The sequence below is a fragment of the Oncorhynchus kisutch genome, linkage group LG7, assembly GCF_002021735.2.
Source record: "Oncorhynchus kisutch isolate 150728-3 linkage group LG7, Okis_V2, whole genome shotgun sequence".
Lineage (NCBI taxonomy): Eukaryota > Metazoa > Chordata > Actinopteri > Salmoniformes > Salmonidae > Oncorhynchus > Oncorhynchus kisutch.
The window spans coordinates 39,003,475-39,027,444 of NC_034180.2; the positions used below are offsets into that span (position 1 = coordinate 39,003,475).

General features: G+C 45.2%; 1 protein-coding gene across 2 annotated transcripts in view; it reads right to left on the reverse strand.

Annotated features, from left to right (window-relative positions):
- The window catches only part of LOC109893781 (rho guanine nucleotide exchange factor 10), a 73,086-nt gene that overhangs the window by 16,116 nt on the left and 33,000 nt on the right, over positions 1–23,970 (reverse strand). For both annotated transcript variants that reach the window (XM_031829076.1, XM_031829075.1), the window contains 10 exons: positions 22,939–23,084; positions 21,557–21,741; positions 15,576–15,691; positions 13,135–13,262; positions 10,993–11,093; positions 10,363–10,484; positions 10,091–10,177; positions 9,073–9,302; positions 7,465–7,622; positions 1,366–1,508 (listed from right to left, as the gene is read on the reverse strand). In XM_031829076.1, coding sequence (XP_031684936.1) covers positions 1,366–1,508; positions 7,465–7,622; positions 9,073–9,302; positions 10,091–10,177; positions 10,363–10,484; positions 10,993–11,093; positions 13,135–13,262; positions 15,576–15,691; positions 21,557–21,741; positions 22,939–23,084 — 1,416 coding nt within the window. The remainder of the gene's footprint in view (positions 1–1,365; positions 1,509–7,464; positions 7,623–9,072; positions 9,303–10,090; positions 10,178–10,362; positions 10,485–10,992; positions 11,094–13,134; positions 13,263–15,575; positions 15,692–21,556; positions 21,742–22,938; positions 23,085–23,970) is intronic.

A 23,970-nucleotide genomic window follows, 5' to 3' on the forward strand; every position in this document is an offset into this window, starting at 1 on the left:
ACCGGCTGTGATTGGGAGTCCCATAGGGCGGTGCACAATTGGCCCAGTGTCGTGCCGGTAAGGGCTTGGCCGTCATTGTAAGAACTTGTTCTTACCTGACTTGCCTAGTCAAATAAAAAGGTTAAATAAATGTAAAAAAGTGGGAGAACCATCTCTGCAGCACTCCACCATCAGGCCTTTATGGTAGAGTGGCCAGACGGAAGCCACTCCTCAGTTAAAGGCACATGACAGCCCGCTTGGAGACCAAGATAAACATGATTCTCTAATGAAACCAAGATTGAACTCTTTGGCCTGAATCCCTACGGTGAAGCATGGTGGTGGGGATGTTTTTTAGAGGCAGGGAATGGGAGACTAATCAGGATCGAGGAAAAGAATAATACAGAGAGATCCTTGATGAAAACCTGCTCAGGATCTTCTCCAACAGGACAACGACCCTAAGCACACAGCCAAGACAACACAGGAGTGGCTCTGAATGTCCTTGAATTGCCCAGCAGGAGCAGACTTGAACCTGATCTAACATCTCTGGAGAGACCTTAAAATAGCTGTGCAGCGGCGCTCCCCATCCAACCTGACAGAGCTTGAGAGGATCTGCAGAGAAGAATGGGAGAAACTTCCCAATTACAGGTGTGCCAAGCTTGTAGCGTCATACCCAAGAAGACTTGAGGCTGTAATCGCTGCCAAAGGTGCTTCAACAAAGTACTGAGTAAAGGGTATGAATACTTAGTGTGTAAATATGATATCTGTTTTTCATTTTTAGTACATTTTCAAAAATGTCTAAAAACCTGTTATCTTTGTCATTATGGGATATTGTTTGAATCCATTTTAGAATAGGCCTGTAACGTAACAAAATGTGGAAAAAGTCAAGGGGTCTGAATACTTTCCGAATGCAATGTAGGTAGAGATATGGGATCAGAGCATGACAATGTTCTATTTCACACGAGGCTTGGTGGTTAGAGGGGAAGTGTCAGAAAGATTATTCCAATTGAGAGAGGAATTGTTGTCATTCCCAATGGATGTAAAAAAAAACTGACTTTGTTGACTTTCTGTGTAATGAAAAACAAGTGTCTCCTTGCCTATGTAACAGACATATTTGGGAAACTGAACAAACTGAACGCAAGCGTGCAGGGGAAAAACCAAAAGAATTCTATAGATGAGTGATCGAATCAGCTAAATCCGTTTGACTGTGAAATTGGCCATTTATAAGATATTATAGATGGGAAAGATACAGTACCTCTGACGTGTGTGTGTGTGTGTATATATATTCATGGGACCCATCTTCCAGATCAAAGGTTATGAGACAAAGAGGGGGGCAGGGATCCATACAGTAAGTGGGATAAAGAGATGAGCTAGAGATGGGTTAGATACCTCCACAGTGTGTGTGGTAGTGCTGATGATGAAGACTTGTCCTCCAGAGGAAGCCCAGACATGTTCCTCCACAGCTAGCATGGCCTTCACTGGCAGAACCCCCAGCTTCAGCACCTTAGGAGAGTCTGGATTCCACGAGCCATCTGAAACACAAGCATACGCATACATTTCATAAAAGCGCTATACAGTAGCAGATCACTACGAATCTGGAAGAACCAAAAACTAAAGTGAATCAACTATCACTATGCAAGAATATTAATGTATTTGTTAGATATGGTCATTCAGATTATGCATACATTAGCTGTAGAAAACCCCTCTAAAATGTCCTCTGCATTTCTGATCCTTATAATAATGCTGGAGAGACCATTGATGATTTCACAGGTTTCACAATTAATATAGATGGACTGAGAGTCGTTAGTCGTCTGTAGAGCCAACCCACACACCTCCTACATACTGCTGCCTGCTTACTGCTACAGAGCCCAGGAGACACCTCTGAAAACCCAACACTGGGTACTGAACAACCCACACTGGGTACATTATAAATACAGCCAACACATTTCTCTGCAACGTTCATCTTTCTCCCTAAGTTTAGAACCCGATTGCAACAGATCAAGAACATGTAACCGATGTGAAATGGCTAGCTAGTTAGCGGAGTGCGTGCTAATAGCGTTTCAATCGGTGACGTCACTCGCTCTGGGATCTTGAAGTAGTTGTTCCCCTTGCTCTGCAAGGGAGGCGGCTTTTGTGGAGCGATGGGTAACAATGCTTTGTGGGAGGCAGTTGTAGATGTGTGCAGAGGGTCCCTGGTTCGAGGCGAGGAGAGGGACAGAAGCTATACTGTTAGAAACACAAAAGTGTAGGGAGAAATTGTAGGATTAAATCCTTAAACCATATTCAAGGAGCTCTGAAGTACTCTGAATAAGGAGTTAATTTCCTCCAGAGCCAATCTACTACAGGAAACATCAGAGGACTCACCAATTGTGTTTTTTTAAGGGAACTGACAAAGGCAGCTATTGAAAGGTGCAGAGCCATACAGGGAGGAGTGGGGAGACTCATTCTGGGGTATAGTAATTACTAGGGAAGTAAGGGGCTAGGGTGGATTAAAGAGGGAAGGGGCTAGGGTGGATTAAAAAGGGAAGTAAGGGGCTAGGGTGGATTAAAGATACTACTTTGTGTAATAATCCCTGTGTGTGTGTGTATGTGTGTGTGCACGAGGACAGAGAGCAATTGAGAGAGAAATGCTAAAGTGTACAGGACTAAAACTGCATGTGTTTAAACATCCTTCTCCCTCCCAGCCAGCCTTACGTAATCTTCCTCTCCTCGGCTGCAGCGTGTCAACAAAACCAATTCTTTCACATTCCATTATGTCAATATGACTTCTTAGGAACATCCAATCAGACTGCAGTATGTGTGTGTGTCAGAATAGTAGATATATATATTACACACACACACACACACACACACACACACACACACACACACACACACCTCATACTGAAAGACATGCTGCCAAAAAGATAACAAAAAGACCACGGTAACACGAAACCTTGCACCACGGTAACACGAAACCTTGCACCACGGTAACACGAAACCTTGCACCACGGTAACACGAAACCTTGCACCACGGTAACACGAAACCTTGCACCACGGTAACACGAAACCTCGCACAACGATAACACGAAACCTCGCACAACGATAACACAAAACCTCGCACAACGATAACACAAAACCTTGCACTATGATAACAACAATGTCAACATAATATACAGTAGGCAAAGATGTTTCATGCCATGTCCTTATTCCCTGACTGGATGGTGATGGCATGCAGTGCAGTCTATGCCGAGTCATTCAAACACATAAACAATGAGAAGAACAAGTGTGGCAGAATAGGGCTGGCTGGGGGTTCAGATAGGGCTGTGCCTACTGCAGAATAGGGCTGGCTGGGGGTTCAGATAGGGCTGTGCCTACTGCAGTGTGACAACACCTACCACAGGCAGGCAGGGTACAGTCCCAGCAGGGCTAAACATGTTGAACTCAAGCTGTGGAACTGTGGCAATACAGATAGTGCCATATACAGTTGAAGTCGGAAGTTTACATACACCTTAGCCAAGTACATTTCAACTCAGTTTTTCACAATTCCTGACATTTAATTCTAGTACAAATTCCCTGTCTTAGGTCAGTTAGGATCACCACTTTATTTTAAGAATGTGAAATGTCAGAATAATGATTTATTTAAGCTTTTATTTCTTTCATCACATTCCCAGTGGGTCAGAAGTTTACATACACACAATTAGTATTTGGTAGCATTGCCTTTAAATTGTTTAACTTGGGTCAAATGTTTCAGGTAGCCTTCCACAAGCTTCCCACAATAAGTTGGGTGAATTTTGGCCCATTCCTCCTGACAGAGCTGGTGTAACTGAGTCAGGTTTATAGGCCTCCTTGCTCGCACACACTTTTTCAGTTCTGCCAGCAAATTTTCTATAGGATTGAGGTCAGGGCTTTGTGATGGCCACTTCAATACCTTGACATTGTTGTCCTTAAGCAATTTTTCCACAACTTTGGAAGTATGCTTGGGGTCATTGTCCATTTGGAAGACCCATTTGCGAACCAAGCTTTAACTTCCTGAGTGATGTCTTGAGATGTTGCTTCAATACATCCACATAATATTCCTACCTCATGATGCCATTTATTTTGTGAAGTGCACCAGTCCCTCCTGCAGCAAAGCATCCCCACAACATGATGCTGCCACCCCTGCCCTTCACGGTTGGGATGGTGTTCTTCAGCTTGCAAGCCTCCCCCTTTTTCCTCCAAACAAAACGATGGTCATTATGGCCAAACAGTTGTATTTTTGTTTCATCAGACCAGAGGACATTTCACAGATTTCTGGTTCTGCCTGATTTCTTTAGATTTTCCCATGAACATTTCCCACTGAGTTTGAAGGTAGGCCTTGAAATACATCCACTGTTACACCTTCAATTGACTCAAATTATGTTAGTTAGCCTATCAGAAGCTTCTAAAGTCATGACATAATTTTTGTGAATTTTCCAAGCTGTTTAAAGGCACAGTCAACTTAATGTATGTAAACATCTGATCCACTGGAATTGCGATGCAGTGAATTAGAAGTGAAATAATCTGTCTGTAAACAATTGTTGGAAAAATGACTTGTGTCATGCACAAAGTAGATGTCCTAACTGACTTGCCAAAACTATAGTTAGTAACAAGAAATGTGTGGAGTGGTTGAAAAACAAGTTTTAATGACTCCAACCTAAGTGTATGTAAACTTCGACTTCATCTGTACTATATGAGTCTGCAGCTTTGTAACTCGACCATGCGGTGTCATTTTGCTGTATTACCATGTCTTTCCACGGACCTAATGATGATGACATTATCAATGTGAAAGGATTTCTTTTTCAAAACACATTTCATGACTGAAATGAGTTTTATGTGTAGGCTTATACTCGGGGGGTTACTTCTGGTTCTTCTTCTTCTGGTTCTGCTCTGCTGCTGTTCTTTTAAAATTGAAATGGGATCCTAATATACACAGTGTACAAAACCTTAGGAACAAATATTTCCATGACATAGACTGACCAGGTAAATCCAGGTGATGTCACCTGTTAAATCAACTTCAAATCAGTGTAGATGAAGGGAAGGAGAAAGGTTAAAGAAGGATTTTTAAACCAGTGAGACATTTGAGACATTGATCGTGTATGTGTGCCATTCGGAGGGTGAATAGGCAAGACAAAAGATTTAAGAGCCTTTGAACGGGGTATGGTAGTAGGTGCCTGGCGCCCAGGTTTGAGTGTGTCAAGAACTGCAATGCAGTGTTCACCATGGTCCACCACCCAAAGGACATCCAGCCAACATGACACAACTGTGGGAAGCATTGGAATCAACTTGGGGCAGCATCCCTGTGGAACGCTTTCAACACCTTATAGAGTCCATGCTCTGACAAATTGAGGCTGTTCTGAGGACAAAATGGGGTGCAACTGAATATTAGGAAAGTGTTCCTAATGTTTTTTACACTCAGTGCAAATGCTTATAGCGTCTGTGAGCCCACTCAATCTGATAAAAGCACTGGAAGAGCAATAGCTAGGACGTAGATGCACAGGTTTCACCACTGAAGCTAAGATGATTCATCATTTCAAGCTTGAGCTGGGACACAAACACTTTTCTGTCACTCATGTAGAAGAACAAGTATGCAAATGAAATAACACTTTAAATGGGCATTTATAACTACAGTGTATTTCCATCTCTTCTCTCAGTGACAGCATTAAGGGAGACAAAAAATAGCTGAGGACAGGGCTGTCACCAACTCGGACTATCCATTCAGTCAAACCAAAGGCAATATTCCTGATATATCCCGACAAGTCCATTGAATTGTACAATAATCTGCTGCATGGAGAACAAAGGAATCAGCATCTGATGTTTAGCGTAAAGAAGTGACATGAAAACAGTGCCATTCTGTTAAACAGAGACAGAACCAAAGTGGACATTCCTTCAGCATTGCAACATCCCCTTCCAGGCTTTACTGAGCTGGCTGAGGATCAGGAGAATACTTTCCCCTCTTACTTTTCCATCTAGCAGATACAGGTATATATTCTATCCCTCTATCCTCTACCCCTCTCTCACAGAGCATGATATGATACTGCCTGCCCGGTTGTTGGACGGAAAGCAGATTACCTCAACCTGGATTTGGAACAGGGATTTTCTACACTTTTCCATCTTACAACATCCAGATATGTAAATTAATACTCTGATGGTGACTTAGCTGGGAAATGTAAGAATAAAACCACCGGGCATTTAATTATCTCTGAACTGAAGAGCTGGAAATGACCAACTGGGACCACAGAGAACCAGTGTGATGCCGAGCAGGCACCAACACCAACATGGAGACAGACAGATCTTCAAGGCACTGAGAAAATGGATAACTACAGTGTATCCTCTTTTCTCTGATTCTGGTTTTAAAACATCAATAACTTTCCTAGAGCGATGAGTCATGATGAGACTCGGAGAGCTGCGTGTCATACCGATGCAGATGGTGTAATTAATTAACAACATAGCTAGCCCTTGGCAATGGTAGTCTCTCACCATCATGTCTTAAATGTGGTCATGTTGCGGTCACTAAATGCACTTTACTCCTTCAAAAACAAGTGTTTTCATACTATATATATATATATATATATATATATATATATATATATATATATATATATATAAATATAAGAGAGAGAGAGAGAGAGAGAGAGAGAGAGAGAGAGAGAGAGAGAGAGAGAGAGAGAGAGAGAGAGAGAGAGAGAGAGAGAGAGAGAGAGAGAGAGAGAGAGAGAGAGAGAGAGAGAGAGAGAGAGAGAGAGAGAGAGAGAGAGAGAGAGGAGAGAGAGAGAGAGAGAGAGAGAGAGAGAGAGAGAGAGAGAGAGAGAGAGAGAGAGAGAGAGAGAGAGAGAAGAGAGAGAGAGAGAGAGAGAGAGAGAGAGAGAGAGAGAGAAAGAGCAGGGGAGAGAGCTAGTACTGTGTGTCTGACAGTGTGCTAGCTCTGTTAGGATATTAAAATAGGTCAGCACTAACTAGTAGATTAGCGACATCTCCCAGGCAACCAGGCCAGGCTCAATGGCAACAGACCGTTGTGAGACCTCGTACAGCCAGCCAGCCTCAGAGAGAGAGGGAGGCCCAGGCCTTGGAGCAGAGTTAATACACTGGACACACTGGTGATTCAACCTGGAAGCCACAGGGACTGGGTCAAACACACACACTTAACAGCCTCTCTGTGAGTCTGCCCAGCAACCTAATAACACACCATTTCCCCTCAACTGAGAAAAGGTCAGGAGAGGCTGAATGGCTGAATCTGTTCCTCTTTCCAAGTTTATTGGTTGGACTGAATGCACAGTAGCAAGCAAAAGTTATATTTTTCTGACCATTTCAAATAAACACAGAACGCCTACCTGGATATAAAACAAACGCACCTATTAATTCAAATAAATTCATATTTTGTGTTCAGTTAAGCCAATTTAGCTAGTACCATTGTATAGTATACCTACTTACATTTAACGTAACAAAAATAAACTTTTGAGACAGACAGACAGTCTTCAGAACAGGCCTCACCTTGTGCTCTGGAGTAGATGGTGACTGAGCCGTTCACTAGGCCAGTGTATAAACACTGCTTCTTGTGTACCAGGCTGGTCACGGTAGACTTGTCTGGGGTGAAGAAGTGTTGCAGACGGACCTTCTTGGATCTCTGGCTGCTCTTATAGACTATGATGCTACAGAGGAAGACAAGCGACAGGAAAATTAAATATGATCATGTTCTGCATATTGACTTTTCCACTTTTTTTTAACGTTACAGCCTTATTCTAAAACGGATTCAATTGTTTTTAGAAATGTTTAGAAAAGTATTCAGACCCTTTAATCAGTACATTGTTGAAGTACCTTTGGCAGCGATTACAGCCTTGAGTCTTCTTGTGTATGACGCTACAAGCTTGGCACACCTGTATTTGGGGAGTTTCTCTGTAGATCCTCTCAAGCGTTGTAAGGTTGGTTGGGGAGTTTCTCTGGTCTCTCAGGTCGCAGGTCTCTCCAGAGATTTTCGATCTCTCTGTACTTTGCTCCATTCATCTTTCCCTCAATCCTGACTAGCCTCCCAGTCCTTGCTGCTGAAAACATTCACACAGCATGATCCTGCCAGGTGTGACGCTTGGCATTCAGATCAAAGAGTTCAACCTTGGTTTCATCAGACCAGACCACCTTTAGGTGCCTCTTGGAAAACTCCAAGCGAGCTGTCATGCCATTTACTGAGGAGTGGCTTCCGTCTGGCCACTCTACCATAAAGGCCTGATTGGTGGAGTGCTGCAGAGATGGTTGTCCTTCTGGAAGGTTCTCCCATCTCCAAAGAGGAACTCTGGAGCTCTGTCAGAGTGACCATCGGGTTCTTGGTCACCTCCCTGACAAAGGCCACCTCCCTGACCAATCGGGGGAAAGTCCCCCGATTGCTCAGTTTGGCCGGGTGGTCAGCTCGAGGAAAAGTCTTGGTGGTTCCAAACTTCTTCCATTTAAGAATGATGGAGGCCACTGTGTTCTTGGGGACCTTCAATGCAGCATAAATGTTTTGGTACCCTTCCCAGATCTGTGCCTCGATACAAGCCTGTCTCAGAGCACTACAGACAATTCCTTCAACCTCATGGCTTGGTTTTTGCACTGACATGCACTGTCAACTGTGGGACCTTATATAGACCGGTGTGTGCCTTTCCAAATCATGTCCAATCAATTGAATTTACCACAGGTGGACCCCAGTTAAGTTGTAGAAACATCTCAATGATGATCAATGGAAACAGGATGCACCTGAGCTCAATTACGAGTCTCATAGCAAAAGGTCTGAATTACTTATGTAAATACGGTAGCTGTTTTTTAATTTATTTTTATACATTTGCAAAAAAAAAAAAAAAAAAAAACCTGTTTTAGCTTTGAAATTATTTTGTGTAGATTGTTGAGGAAAAACATTTACTTAATCCATTTTAGAATAAGGCTGTAACGTAACAACATTTGGAAAAATTCAAGGGGTCTGAATAATTTCCGATTGCACCGCATGAGGAAATTATAATACAATCAAATCAGTTGATTTATTTTGATACCTGTGTATTGGAGTTGAGGTGAAGACCAGTTGTAGGCTTACAGTAAGTTTTTTAATTAGGCTTGTGGATGTAAACCCACACATACCTGCCCTCCTCCATGCCCAGACAGACCGTGGGGGCATCACTGGTCTTCCCTGCTGAGGAGTGATTATTTTCGGGGTTCCCCTCCCCGTTCTCCTGGGTCCTCTGCTCCATGGGTACGTACGCCATACACAGGATCCGTGACTCAACATTGAAGCACTCTGTCACTTTAGGGCTGGAGTTTTGCATGGCTACGATGGCTATCTGACCCATCTGGTTGGTGCAGCTCGCCACCTGAACAGGGATAGGAGTAGTAACATTTAGGAGTTTTTCCTTTACCTGACCAGGAAAGATTCCCTAGCTAGGAAATAAAAGCCTTTTACAGAGCAACAATCACAACAACAAACTGTTACGATGCTTCTAACCACTCCAGCAGAAAGCTGACTGACCAGTAGGAGCTTAGAGCGGGACAGAATGGCCCTCTCAATCCAGGCCAACAGTGAGTCATTTACAATGGAAAAGTGTGAGCTTTCATTGAGAATGGGAACAGTCCATCACTGGAGGACATTGGGAGTCAAAGTATTGTGAATGTTTATCACTGTCTGAAGTAAATACACACAGCTAAGAGGCACTAAACTGATTCATACAGTAAACATACCACTGGTTCAGAATTACAGCTCATGAATGAAAGGTCCTCTGTTAAATTATTCATATAAATCTGTGTGAGTGGAAGAAAGCTTTTTTATAGCTGATGATGAGTAAGATGTCTACTCTCAACACTTGGCTCTTGCTAGACGCATAAGCCACAGTATGTATCTGTTGTTATATGGCCTAGTGGTTAGAGCATTGGACTAGTAACCGAAAGGTTTCAAGATCAAATCCCCGAGCTGACAAGGTAAAAATATGTTGTTCTGCCCCTGAACAAGGCAGTTAACCCACTGTTCCTAGGCCGTCATTGAAAATAAGAATTGTTCTTAACTGACTTGCCTAGTTAAATAAAGGTAAAATACAATTAAGCACATGGGTGTCCATACTGCACAAAGGTAAATGTTTTAGAAAATTAAACCTCCAGGTGTCCTTACCCACACACAGCCGTGTCCCAGAGCAGGGGTGTCTGCTGTGCTCTCTATGTTGATGTGGGGCTCGGGGTTATGGACCGCACACTCCACCTGACACAGACAGAGGGAACAGACACAGTTTTCACATCACATGTGTATGGAGTTTGTAGTCATTTCCTACATGGCATTGTAACAAATGATTCATGCAGCCATGGGATGTGGACTCTGTACATGGAGCCATTAACTTTGCCCACGGCTCAGAGAGAAGGAGGCCGTGTGGGGGAGCGGAGGCCCACCTTGAACTCCTGTAGTTTGGACATGACCACAGGCATCTGCCTGAGCAGGAGAGGATGTTTCTGCTTCTTGATCTGGTTACCATCATCCTCTGCAAAGAACCAGCCCTGCAGGTTGTCCTCCTCTGTTAACACACACACAGTTTGAGTGACAAGTCAATACCATACCATAATTTCATTTTTAAAGAAGAACACTATGTCCGGTGTGGAGCGATACAAAATTCTAAACGGTAAATTTTTCCAAATATGTTACAGAACACCTGATTCTATAATCTATACACCAGATCCAGGCTTTATAACTTAATGATCCATTTTACAGAGGGGACCACAGAACTGGAAAAGTGAATTTGAACTAATGATATTCACTCACTAAACATGGATTTTTAAATAGCCATTGCTATGCAACTGAACCTGGATTTTGGAAGTGAGCCACGAAGCCAGGGGCAGTTTGGACATTTCCAAGTGGAAAGAGGGCAGAGAGGCTGTCCCTCTGCATACACCTACTACAGTGTTCTATGGAACTACAAAGTGACAGAGACAGTGGAGACAAGCAATAGGGAACACAAAGTATCCAACGTCCACAGACAGAGAGCATTGGGTCTGTGATTGTGACTGAGGCCAGATTAGACATACCCAGAGCAAGCTTGGCCATCTGCAGGTTACTGATCCATGACTGTTTGATGGCAGGAGAGAACGTATTGAACACTGCACTGAAGTATGTGGGCCTGCCAGATCTGTCCGGGGGGGGGAGGGAGAGGGAGAGAGAGAGAAAGGGGGAGGCATAGAGAGGGAGGGGGGGGGGCATAGAGAGAGAGAGAGAGAGAGAGAGAGAGAGAGAGAGAGAGAGAGAGAGAGAGAGAGAGAGAGAGAGAGAGAGAGAGAGAGAGAGAGAGGAAGGGGGAGGCATAGAGAGAGAGAGAGAGAGAGAGAGAGGAAGGGGGAGGCATAGAGAGAGAGAGAGACAGAGAGAGGAAGGGGGAGGCATAGAGAGAGAGAGAGACAAAGAGAGGAAGGGGGAGGCATAGAGAGAGAAAGAGAGAGAGGGGGGGGGGGCATAGAGAGAGAGAGAGAGAGAGAGAGAGGGGGGGCATAGAGAGAGAGAGAGCGAGAGAGGGCATAGAGAGAGAGAGCATAGAGAGAGAGAGAAAAAGACAAAGAGAGAGAGAAAGACAAAGAGAGGAAGGGGGAGGCATAGAGAGAGAGAGAGGGGCATAGAGAGAGAGAGAGAGAGAAGAAAGAGAGAGGAAGGGGAGGCATAGAGAGAGAGAGAGAGAGAGGAAGGGGGAGGCATAGAGAGAGAGGGGAGGCAGAGAGAGAGATCGAGAGAGAGGGGGGAGGCATAGAGAGAGTGAGAGAGAGAGCGAGAGGGGAGGCAGAGAGAGAGTGAGAGAGAGAGAGGGGAGGCAGAGAGAGAGTGAGAGAGAGTGTGTTGATACAGTGACATGATCCATTATACAGTGTGTTGCTCAGAGCCCACTCAGTGCATTGAAATATAACACTGGGGTGTAATTCCAACATGTTGGTATGGTAGGAGTGAATGAACATGAGTAAATAAATGCAGATTTTAAGTCAGTGCACTACTTTTCTGCACTATTTTCAAAGATTTATGCAACTGCTCAGTGATCCTGATTTTGAATACAGCCCACATATCTCCCACATCCCCAGATGACACAGAGGAACAACACAGTGCTGTCAGAGGAACCTAAGAGCTGAAGGGACATGTGATCCTGCTCTCTGACAGCAGACAGGGCCTTGAATATTTCAAGACAACAATGATTACAACAGCTAAGAACAGCCAACATAAATACCACATCACAGAAGGATCTCTCTGGCATGCAACTTCCTGTTCACTCCCTCTCTCCATCTGTCTCTCTCTCTCTGGAGTGTTGTTTTTAGATGTGGGCGATCAGAGAGGAATGAGAGCAGCAGAGTTGTATCTCTAAACGTGATGCCCTGCAGTCTCAGGGGTCAATGTGAGTAAACAAGGTGCTGGTTAGGTCCAGAAGGGACCATGTGAAGGGAGGGAGTACTCTCCTATAGTAATGAGTTGATGAAACAGCTGCACTGTCTTCTCTGAGGAGATAAACACACTGCACAGAGCTCTAACAGACTAAATCATACCCCTGAGATCAGACTAGAACAAAGTTAAAGTTGTTACCACCGTGACAGTAACACACTGTGCTCATTCCTGAATGGTGAGAGGAGACAGTGAGGGAGTGAGGACATAGGGGCCTAACCTAGTGTGTGAGAGAGAGAAAGCAGTGTGGTGGGAGTGAGGTCTATGTGTGAGAGAGAGACAGCAGTGTGGTGGGAGTGAGATCTATGTGTGAGAGAGAGACAGCAGTGTGGTGGGAGTGAGATCTATGTGTGAGAGAGAGACAGCAGTGTGGTGGGAGTGAGATCTATGTGTGAGAGAGAGACAGCAGTGTGGTGGGAGTGAGGTCTATGTGTGAGAGAGAGACAGCAATGTGGTGGGAGTGAGATCTATGTGTGAGAGAGAGACAGCAGTGTGGTGGGAGTGAGGTCTATGTGTGAGAGAGAGACAGCAGTGTGGTTTGAGTGAGGTCTATGTGTGAGAGAGAGACAGCAGTGTGGTTTGAGTGAGGTCTATGTGTGAGAGAGAGACAGCAGTGTGGTGGGAGTGAGGTCTATGTGTGAGAGAGAGAAAGCAGTGTGGTGGGAGTGAGATCTATGTGTGAGAGAGAGACAGCAGTGTGGTGGGAGTGAGGTCTATGTGTGAGAGAGAGACAGCAGTGTGGTGTGTAAGACACTGACTTGTCCGGTTTGCCAGGCAGCTGCAGCTGGATCCTACAGCGGTCTGCAGCCCGGATCTCTTCCTCCTTCTTCAGGATGAGACGCTGCAGACCTGACACCCAATCATGGGCCACCGCAGGGTTAACGTTCTAGAGGAGAGAGGGATAGAGGGATGGGAAAGAGCCAGAGAGAGACAGATAAGACACTGCTTAAACCACAGCCCCATAATGTCAAGCTAGATCTATAACAGCCTTCAATCATGCCATTGGGCGAGCAGAGATTGACTCCACACACCAGCTCTTCCAAATTGACCACAAAAGCCCCCCTCTGTCTTGTGTGTGTGTGAGACACACATGTCTCTCTGTGTGCCTCTGGCCTGTTCTCTGCTCCCCCACCACTTTCAGACAGACAGAAACATGTCTCTCTGTGTGCCTCTGGCCTGTTCTCTGCTCCCCACCACTCTCAGACTGAAACATGTCTCTCTGTGTGCCTCTGGCCTGTTCTCTGCTCCCCCACCACTTTCAGACAGACAGAAACATGTCTCTCTGTGTGCCTCTGGCCTGTTCTCTGCTCCCCACCACTCTCAGACAGACAGAAACATGTCTCTCTGTGTGCCTCTGGCCTGTTCTCTGCTCCCCCACCACTTTCAGACAGACAGAAACATGTCTCTCTGTGTCTCTGGCCTGTTCTCTGCTCCCCCACCACTTTCAGACAGACAGAAACATGTCTCTCTGTGTGTCTCTGGCCTGTTCTCTGCTCCCCCACCACTTTCAGACAGACAGAAACATGTCTCTCTGTGTGTCTCTGGCCTGTTCTCTGCTCCCCCACCACTTTCAGACAGACAGAAACATGTCTCTCTGTGTGTCTCTGGCCTGTTCTCTGCTCCCCCACCACTTTCAGACAGACAGAAACATGTCTCTCTGTGTGTCTGGCCTGTTCTCTGCTCCCCACCACTCTCAGACAGACAGACAGAAACATGTCTCTCTGTGTGCCTCTGGCCTGTTCTCTGCTCCCCACCACTCTCAGACAGACAGAAACATGTCTCTCTGTGTGCCTCTGGCCTGTTCTCTGCTCCCCACCACTCTCAGACAGAAACATGTCTCTCTGTGTGCCTCTGGCCTGTTCTCTGCTCCCCCACCACTTTCAGACAGACAGAAACATGTCTCTCTGTGTGTCTCTGGCCTGTTCTCTGCTCCCCACCACTCTCAGACCGAAACATGTCTCTCTGTGTGCCTCTGGCCTGTTCTCTGCTCCCCACCACTCTCAGACCGAAACATGTCTCTCTGTGTGCCTCTGGCCTGTTCTCTGCTCCCCCACCACTTTCAGACAAACAGAAACATGTCTCTCTGTGTGCCTCTGGCCTGTTCTCTGCTCCCCACCACTCTCAGACAGACAGAAACATGTCTCTCTGTGTGCCTCTGGCCTGTTCTCTGCTCCCCCACCACTTTCAGACAGACAGAAACATGTCTCTCTGTGTCTCTGGCCTGTTCTCTGCTCCCCCACCACTTTCAGACAGACAGAAACATGTCTCTCTGTGTGTCTCTGGCCTGTTCTCTGCTCCCCCACCACTTTCAGACAGACAGAAACATGTCTCTCTGTGTGTCTCTGGCCTGTTCTCTGCTCCCCCACCACTTTCAGACAGACAGAAACATGTCTCTCTGTGTGTCTCTGGCCTGTTCTCTGCTCCCCACCACTCTCAGACAGACAGAAACATGTCTCTCTGTGTGCCTCTGGCCTGTTCTCTGCTCCCCACCACTCTCAGACAGACAGAAACATGTCTCTCTGTGTGCCTCTGGCCTGTTCTCTGCTCCCCACCACTCTCAGACAGAAACATGTCTCTCTGTGTGCCTCTGGCCTGTTCTCTGCTCCCCACCACTCTCAGACAGACAGAAACATGTCTCTCTGTGTGCCTCTGGCCTGTTCTCTGCTCCCCACCACTCTCAGACAGAAACATGTCTCTCTGTGTGCCTCTGGCCTGTTCTCTGCTCCCCACCACTCTCAGACAGACAGAAACATGTCTCTCTGTGTGCCTCTGGCCTGTTCTCTGCTCCCCACCACTCTCAGACAGAAACATGTCTCTCTGTGTGCCTCTGGCCTGTTCTCTGCTCCCCACCACTCTCAGACAGAAACATGTCTCTCTGTGTGCCTCTGGCCTGTTCTCTGCTCCCCACCACTCTCAGACAGACAGAAACACGTCTCTCTGTGTGCCTCTGGCCTGTTCTCTGCTCCCCACCACTCTCAGACAGAAACATGTCTCTCTGTGTGCCTCTGGCCTGTTCTCTGCTCCCCCACCACTCTCAGACAGACCGAAACATGTCTCTCTGTGTGTCTCTGGCCTGTTCTCTGCTCCCCACCACTCTCAGACAGACAGAAACATGTCTCTCTGTGTGCCTGTGCCTGTGCCTCTGCCCCCCACCCCCCCAGATCAAAACCTCAGGGCCACATTTATATATGCGGCTCACCTGGTAGTTTCCCTTGAGGCTTCCGATCATGCTGGAGATCTGGTTGACCAGGCTGAGGTCGTGGATGAGGTTCTGCAGGTCCTGGTACAGCTGGCCTGGACCCATGTACAGCTTATCTGAGTGGAGAGACAATGTCAAGTCAATAAACTATCATGTCATTGTCAACAGAGAACTGCATTATTACTAAATAAAGCTGGTAGTAGTAGTAAGTTCTGATTCACAAAGCTGAGCCCATATCCCATCTGAACCCACTGACCCAACAATATGAGCCATACAAATCTCAAAGGCAATTATTGTGCATTGAAAGCAGGAGGTAAAATAAGACACACTGCCAGACAAAGTCAGTCTGTTTCCCAACTTGGCATGGCTCTGAACCGTGTGTGTGTGTGTTGGAAATGAGTACCGTTACCCAACGGCAGTTTCCTGGTGTTAAACTTCCCTCTATTGCGCTAGCGTGTGTGTGTGTGTTTCTTTGTAGATGTGCCCTGCCTAACCGAACCAACAGGCCAGTGAAGTAAGGGATTATTGTGTTTCTGTGCGTCCAGCTCGGGACAATGGGCTGCTTTGTTTGTCAGCGCTCAGCCTGTATATCAGGAAGAGACACAGACAGAGAGCCAGACTCCTCAGAGAGAGAAAGGGAGAGAAAGAGGAGAGGCCCCCTGTAGGCTCTGCCAGCACATAGCCTTCTCTCAAGGCTGTAACTCGAATTAAACCTGCAGCACAGAGAGGACCCTCCTCATCTTTCAGACATGCCTGCCAACAAGTCATTGTACGGTAGGATTTGCAGCATATGGTACTGTCAGCTAACAAGTAAGAAGGCAAGCTCTTAAAGATGATTTCACCATATGACTTTTCAAGTTAAACGTGGTCTACCGCTCTCATTAGGCAGCACATTGGAACTGGGAGGGGGTTAATGTGAACGGGAATCTCTGGCGCCAGGATTCCTGGAGCTCCCTCTGGTTTTGTCAGTCTACTTTCTGTGGGGTCTATAATGGCCCTTCACACTGCCGTAGTGTTCCAGCTCCATGGCAACCGCTCCCCATTCTTCCCCAGGGCTGCCAAGAGAGGACACTCAGAGAAACTTCCACCCCCGTTTGACATGCACTAAGTACTTCACCTAGCTGGTGATCACACTGGAGACAGAAAGAGTCATTCAGAAAAGGATACTTCAGATTGTAAGTTTACATGCAGAAGCTAATTCAGAGACGCTCTCTTCATCATGTACCAAGATATCATTTCACTTCTGAATATGTCCAGGTCACAGAGTATCATTGAACTGTTTTACTGTTACAGACATTGTGTTGGGTTGAAAGCAATTTGAAGAGTTTATGGTTGACAATAACAATTTGTCCTAGCTTCAGAAGCATGTTAAAAATGTATGTTCTATTGAGCTAATTGTCTTGTCTAATGAAGTTAATATATTCCCGCCTCATTGGTCTTAATTTTTATTTTATTTAACTAGGCAAATCAGTTAAGAAAGAATTCTTATTTTACAATGACGGCCTACCCCGGCCAAACCCTCCCCTAACCAGGACGACGCTGAGCCAATTGTACGCCGCACTATGGGACTCCCGATCACGACCGATTGTAATACAGCCCGGGATCGAACCAGGGTTTGTAGTGATGCCTCTGGCACTGAGATGCAGTGCCTTAGACCCCTGTGCCACTCAGGAGCCCTATGATGTCTTTGTGTGGTTGGAACCCGGTCAAGGCAGAATCACTGAATAAGCTTCGGTCATGGGGCGGCAGGGTAGCCTAGTGGTTAGAGCATTGGACTAGTAACCGAAAGGTTGCAAGTTCAAATCACCGAGCTGACAAGGTACAAAATCTGTCGTTCTCACCCCTGAACAGGCAGTTATCCCACTGTTCCTAGGCCGTCATTGAAAATAAGAATTTGTTCTTAACTGATTTGCCTAGTAAAATAAATAAAAAATGCTCATCTGCAGGCCATCACTCATCTCTATGACTATAGATATTATATGTTCTGACAAACAATTAAAATATTCCACTGAGCGCCATGGACAAGCTGAACCTGACCTGTTGAGCAGTCATCTCTTCTGGTGGTCCCAATTAGCTAAGCTAAGTACAACAGACATGAGGCAAGCAAACAGACATCCAGAGCAGAGCAGAGCACAGGAAACTGTGACATCATACGCTGGACCGTCTTTTCATTGCCACCAGTAGGCAGGTCACCAGTTGCTTTGACAGAACATACTGGACTACGGAGGGAGGGAGAGAAGCTGAGAGTGAGGGTTTTTCCCACTTAAAATGCCTGGCCAGAACAGACACACAGAGAGGACTGACTAGGAGGAAAATGTCATCAGTATTGAATAAATGATATGGGTCATAAACAAAATATGGGGGAGTGACATGGCCTTTTCCATTTCGGTCAGGTAAAAATGACCATACCCTAATGTAATGTTTTCCATTCTAGCTCCATGTCCCAATTTAATTAGCTAACATTACTGAGCTGCACCAGACTGCTGTCCAGTCCATATGGATCTCCTAAGAGCAATAGGTTACTGGATGTATATATAGGGGTCTAACCTAGCTCAGGACTAGACAGCTGGCTAGGAATATGCCTGCCTGACTGTCAGCCCAGGGTCCAGATGCTTTAGTTGACTGTCTTTAGCCCCCATCAGGCCGTCTGTGGATGGGAATAGAGGGCAGATGGAGAGGTGACGGGTGGGTGAGTGGGTAAGAGGCTTTGGGGAGGAGAGGGGACGGGGGTTGGCAGTTGGGCAGTGGAGGAGAGGGAAGAGAGGAAAGGTTGCTTATCCCCTGGCATTTCAATGAGTAAGAGGATGAGAGGAAAACAAGAAATGGCCCAGATGTTCAACTTTACTCCGGGTCCTTAACAATATGGATGGAGAGTAGTACTGTACAGTAGATCACTAATGGACTCTTAAATAACACAGGCTTACGCACGACGACATCCATTTACAGGCTAGACGGTCATCCTCTTCTCAGCATGTGGGTCAAAAGGCATGGCTATTACACTATAAAGCCATTTGTAATCAGAGGCTCAACGTCTCTGTACAGAGACGTTGAGATTTGAAGTCAGAGATTGAAGTCAGCAGCAGAGAGTGGAGCAACTTATTAGTTGTATTACCGAGGGTATGGCCTACTGTACAGAGACGCGTGTGTGTGTGTGTATATATATATATATATATATATATATATATATATATATATATATATATATATATATATATATATATATATATATATATATATATATATATATATATATATATATATATATATATATATACACACACACACACACATAATAATCTTCCATTTCCATCTACAATAGTCATTTACAACATTAACAATGTCTACACTGTATTTCTGATCAATTTGATGTTATCTTAATGGACTTTTTTTTTAGTTGCTTTTCTTTCAAAAACAAGGAAATGTCTAAGTGACCCCAAACTTTTGAACGGTAGTGTGTGTGTGTATATATATATATATATATATATGGAATGAGTTTCTCTGGCTTTATATACACACGACTGGAGTAGATCACACTTGCACCACAGATGGGACTGACGAACAGAAGCCTGCATCAGAGGGCTTGGTATAAGGGAAAAAGCCTGCCACGTCAAAGCCTGCCATGCACAGGAAACGACTGTCACCTCTGTTCATAACCTCTAGCAAAAAATATCAAATATCAACATAGTTACTCCATAGCTATTACAGCATCCACCATGCCTTCCCCAGTGGGTGTACTGCTGTCACCACCTGAACACCAGCTAAATGAAATGCACACTAATGTACCGTTGCATTCCCCATTACCGACGCCTGGTTTGTAGTCAGGGTGAATGTTCTTTACTAAAAAAAAAGCAACTGCCTGGTTATGATCACAAACCATACAGTCTGATTATGATGGTAGCATGGTTTCCAATAAGGAGAGGAGCGGCCATGACGAGCAGCTGCCAGAGCAGGCCAGGGGAAAGAGTGAAGTCAGTGACCCTGCAGCAGAGAGTGGAGCTGGCTGCTTAAAGACTCACCACAGTCTCTCTGGAACAATTTCAAACGTCTCTCAGTGGTTCGAGATGGAAAGCCTGGCACACAGAAAATGATGGCTAAACATTTGTTGTTGGTGTGTCAAATGAATTAATAAGCAACTTTTACTCCTTGTTATTGAGTGTGGTCCTGCAACACTATAATCTGAGAAGGAGAGTCCCCCATGTTTCATCCAACAGTAACATCAGGTAGTCATGTAGTGCTTCTACTGTAGTGTTGATCTGAGCCCACTGGGAACTGGCCAGACAGTCTGCTAAATTACTACAGTTATCATCTAGGACTCATTAATATTTCAGGGAGGGAGGTGTTGAAACAATCAGCACTAAGAGGAAATTGTATTGATTTTACACACAGCAGAAGATATTGCTGCTTGTACTGTACTGTATATGCATTGTACAGCCACTGTGCAGAGTAATGCATATTATTTCAATGTATACAACGGGTGGGTCTAATCCTGAATGTTGATTGGTTAAAACCATATTCCAGCCAATGTCTGTTCCACAATTTACCACTGGCTAAATCTATGACGTTAAAATGCCTATTTACTCTGTTCTATCTGACTGTGCAATCCACAGTCTCGTCAGCCCAGCCAGGCACTTTATAATCTTGATCTCCACTGTAAAAAGCATATAGACATTATCTCACATTTCTTTCAGACTAACATTTCATTTTCAACTGCGGATATTTGTATGAACCTTGTTGTCCGTCTCTCCGACATTTGCAACATTATTTCAATATTCATATTCGATCTCCAGCTGTCCCATAGTAAATAACGTGTCGGGAGTCAGGACGAGACAGACAGGCAGGCAGTGTTTCTCAGCCAGGCGAAATCATGAATCAGTTGGCATCATTTTTATGGATATATACAAAGAAATGTCAATTGAAAAAAGGTACAACAAAATGAAGTGCAGCTAGTTTGCAGTCTTTCCAGCTTCAGTTTGAAGTGATTGTGTTACTGTAGCTGTGTTGTTGGCTAACTCCTCTGAACAACAGTGTCCTGAATGGTGAGCACATTTTCTATGCCAGGTGAAATCGTGCCTCATTAGCTCATTGTTATGGATGTATCCAAATAAATGTCTCTGGAAATCAGCTTAAACAAATGCAAATGCAGCTACTGTTGTTATTCTGGCTGCACTGTTTGATGTGACAGTAAGTTAGCCGTAGTTGGCTGGCTGGCTAGCAAGGGATAAGAAGGTTGCCAGCCAGTATGGCAATGGAACATTTATAAAGAACGACCATAGATACAGAACAAAAAGACTGAACGACTGGGTTGCGTCTCTGGCAAACAAACTGATAGAACGAACGACCAGCCGGCTTGGGTAGCAACCCTAGAATTGTGTCGGGACTATATCTTGTGGAAGGATGAAATAGTATGAATAAATTCATCAAAATAACATTTTTAATGAAAATATGTCAATCATTATTTGAATATGTTGATAACCCATGGAATAAAAGTGATAGTGCCCTCGAAGCCGGTGTTTGGAGGATATATTGGCACGGTTTGCAGGCCCACGTCTTCGTCTCGTCTTCTCCTGCATTATAATTTTTTTTACATAATTTTTTTATTTAACCTTTATTTAACTAGGCAGGTCAGTTAAGAACAAAGTTGTATTTACAATGACGGACTACCCCGGCCAAACCCTAACCCGGACAACGCTGGGACAATTGTGCGCTGCCCTATGGGACTCCCAATCACGGCCGGTTGTGATACAGCCTGTAATTGAACCAGGGTCTGTAGTGACGCCCCTAGCACTGGGATGCAGTGTCGTAGACCACAGGCCTCACATTCTTCTATTTATGATTAATTGTGGGGTCATGATGAAACGATGTCACAAATCAGGGTTTGTGCCTTTGGGGGGGGCTCTAAACTACATCTTATCCACATCTTACTCTTTTCCCAATACTAAGCAGGTGACAGATCTCTGTGGTTGCGAATCATTGGGACGTACTTGGTTTGGCATTGATGATCACCTTCTCTCCAGAGTGGGGTTGTGGGGTGAAGCGGCTGTTGTCACCCATGTCTTCACTGGAGCCAAACTCTACTACGTCCACAAAGTTCAGAGGGACACTCCACTTCAGCAGGAACTTCTGACCCAGGGCGGCGTTGCCACTACCACTGCCATCCACACTGCACCTGGATACAGAGGAGAAGGACAGGCAGAGGACTAATACATTTCCTCACAGGGACCAATAAAGGTTTCTTCAACCAATATTACATTTATCGAGTGTATTCCTCACTGATACAGAGGGGATTGTAAACAAAAGTTCAGAAAGTTAACTGATTCACCATCGTACGGTATGTGCTATGGTATGTACTGTATATGGTATGTCACATCAAAGCAGGGCAAATTCTTTTGAAAATGGAATGACTGTATTGTAAGACTTAGACTGTACTTCATGCATGACTGGTTCTACAGTTATCATGTCGCCCTGTTGGCACTTGACAGCCTGGGCAGAGAGCTCCTGTACATTTTGTAAATATTTCATCATTATGTTTTTTGTATGAATCATTTCACTTTTTGTTTATGAATAGCCCAAAAAAGTATAGATTTACTCTGGATTACATTTTGTTTGATGCCTAAGAATTAATGGCAAATCAGCATTTCAAGATGGCTAGCTAACAATGCTAGCTAGCTAGCCGCTTTAATTTGACTACGTCGGCCTATATTGGGATGTTTCTACAGTCTCCTTGATCCAACGGGGGGCCGACGGTGGCGAGCTTTCAGTGAGGAATTCATCGCTCCAGAGCATTCCTCCAAAGTTATGGGTGTTCTGTATGCTGAGCGAGTGCATGGGGAGAAAATAAACTGCATCGATCTCGTTCCACAAGTGTCCTACCACACAGAGAAGACACTGGCTGCGAGACACCTTGAGGTAGACTCCTGCCCCCGGATGTCCTGATCTGGTTGCTCAGCTACCACTGTTCACCACCTGTACCTGCACCTCGCCCTGCCCAAGCTATTTATTGACTGTCGCTCCATTTGCTGCTCATGTCATTCATATTTTTATTGATGTTGTTTTGCTTTTTAAGCACCTTGAGATTTGTTTACCTGTATGTACTGTGTACTGCAAATCAGCTTTTAGCTTCCAAGTACGGCATACTTGTAAAAATGTAATAAACTACTACTACTACTTTATAAAGCGTATAGATCCTCATGTCAGAGCCAGCGGCCAGTAGCTAGTGTGGTGAGATACAGTATAATTACAGGACACAGGCTCCTCCACTGGGAGCTGATCAGAATCATACCCAGAGAGGATGCTCCCTCCAACTGTGGGTAGAAACCCTGACTAGGGTGAGTACCGTGTCTGGTGCTGGTGCTTTGGGTCTTACCGGACGTTGGGCGTGGCACACATGAGCACGTCGTTGAGCAGGAAAAGGCGTCGCTCCTTGGTCTTGATCACCTCTCCGTGGTCATTGTAGACCGTCTCCACTATGTCATCAGAGCGAATCAGGTAGCGGCTGCCATTACTCAGAAGCTGATGGGTAAGGGAGAGAGACCAAGAGGTCAGATACAATATATGGTCTCGACGGTCTTCCCCTAGGTTAATTTATGATTTATGTAAATGTGCTTTGGCAAAGTGGGTGGGGTTATATCCTTCCTGTTTGGCCCTGTCCGGGGGTATCATCGGATGGGGCCACAGTGCCTCCTGACCCCTCCTGTCTCAGCCTCCAGTATTTATGCTGCAGTAGTTTGTGTCAGGGGGCTATGGTCAGTCTGTTATATCTGGAGTACTTCTCCTGTCTTATCCGGTGTCCTGTGTGAATTTAAGTATGCTCTCTCTTTTTCTCTCTTTCTTTCTCTCTCTCGGAGGACCTGAGCCCTAGGACCATGGCTCAGGACTACCTGGCATGATGACTCCTTGCTGTCCCCAGTCCACCTGGCCGTGCTGCTGCTCCAGTTTCAACTGTTCTGCCTGCGGCTATGGAACCCTGACCTGTTCACTGGACGTGCTACCTGTCCCAGACCTGCTGTTTTCAACTCTCTAGAGACAGCAGGAGCGGTAGAGATACTCTTAATGATTGGATACTCTGAAGCCAACTGACATTTACTCCTGAGGTGCTGACTTGCTGCACCCTCGACAACCACCATGTTCTGTTATAATCTCCACCCGGCACAGCCAGAAAAGGACTGGCCACCCCTCATAGCCTGGTTCATCTCTAGGTTTCGGCCTTTCTAGGGAATTTTTCCTAGCCACCGTGCTTCTACACCTGCATTGCTTGCTGTTTGGGGTTTTAGGCTGAGTTTCTGTACAGCACTTTGAGATATCAGCTGATGTAAGAAGGACTATATAAATACATTTGATTTGAATGTACATTTAAGGTACTCCCCAAAATATATAAATACATTCTGTAGATATTGCA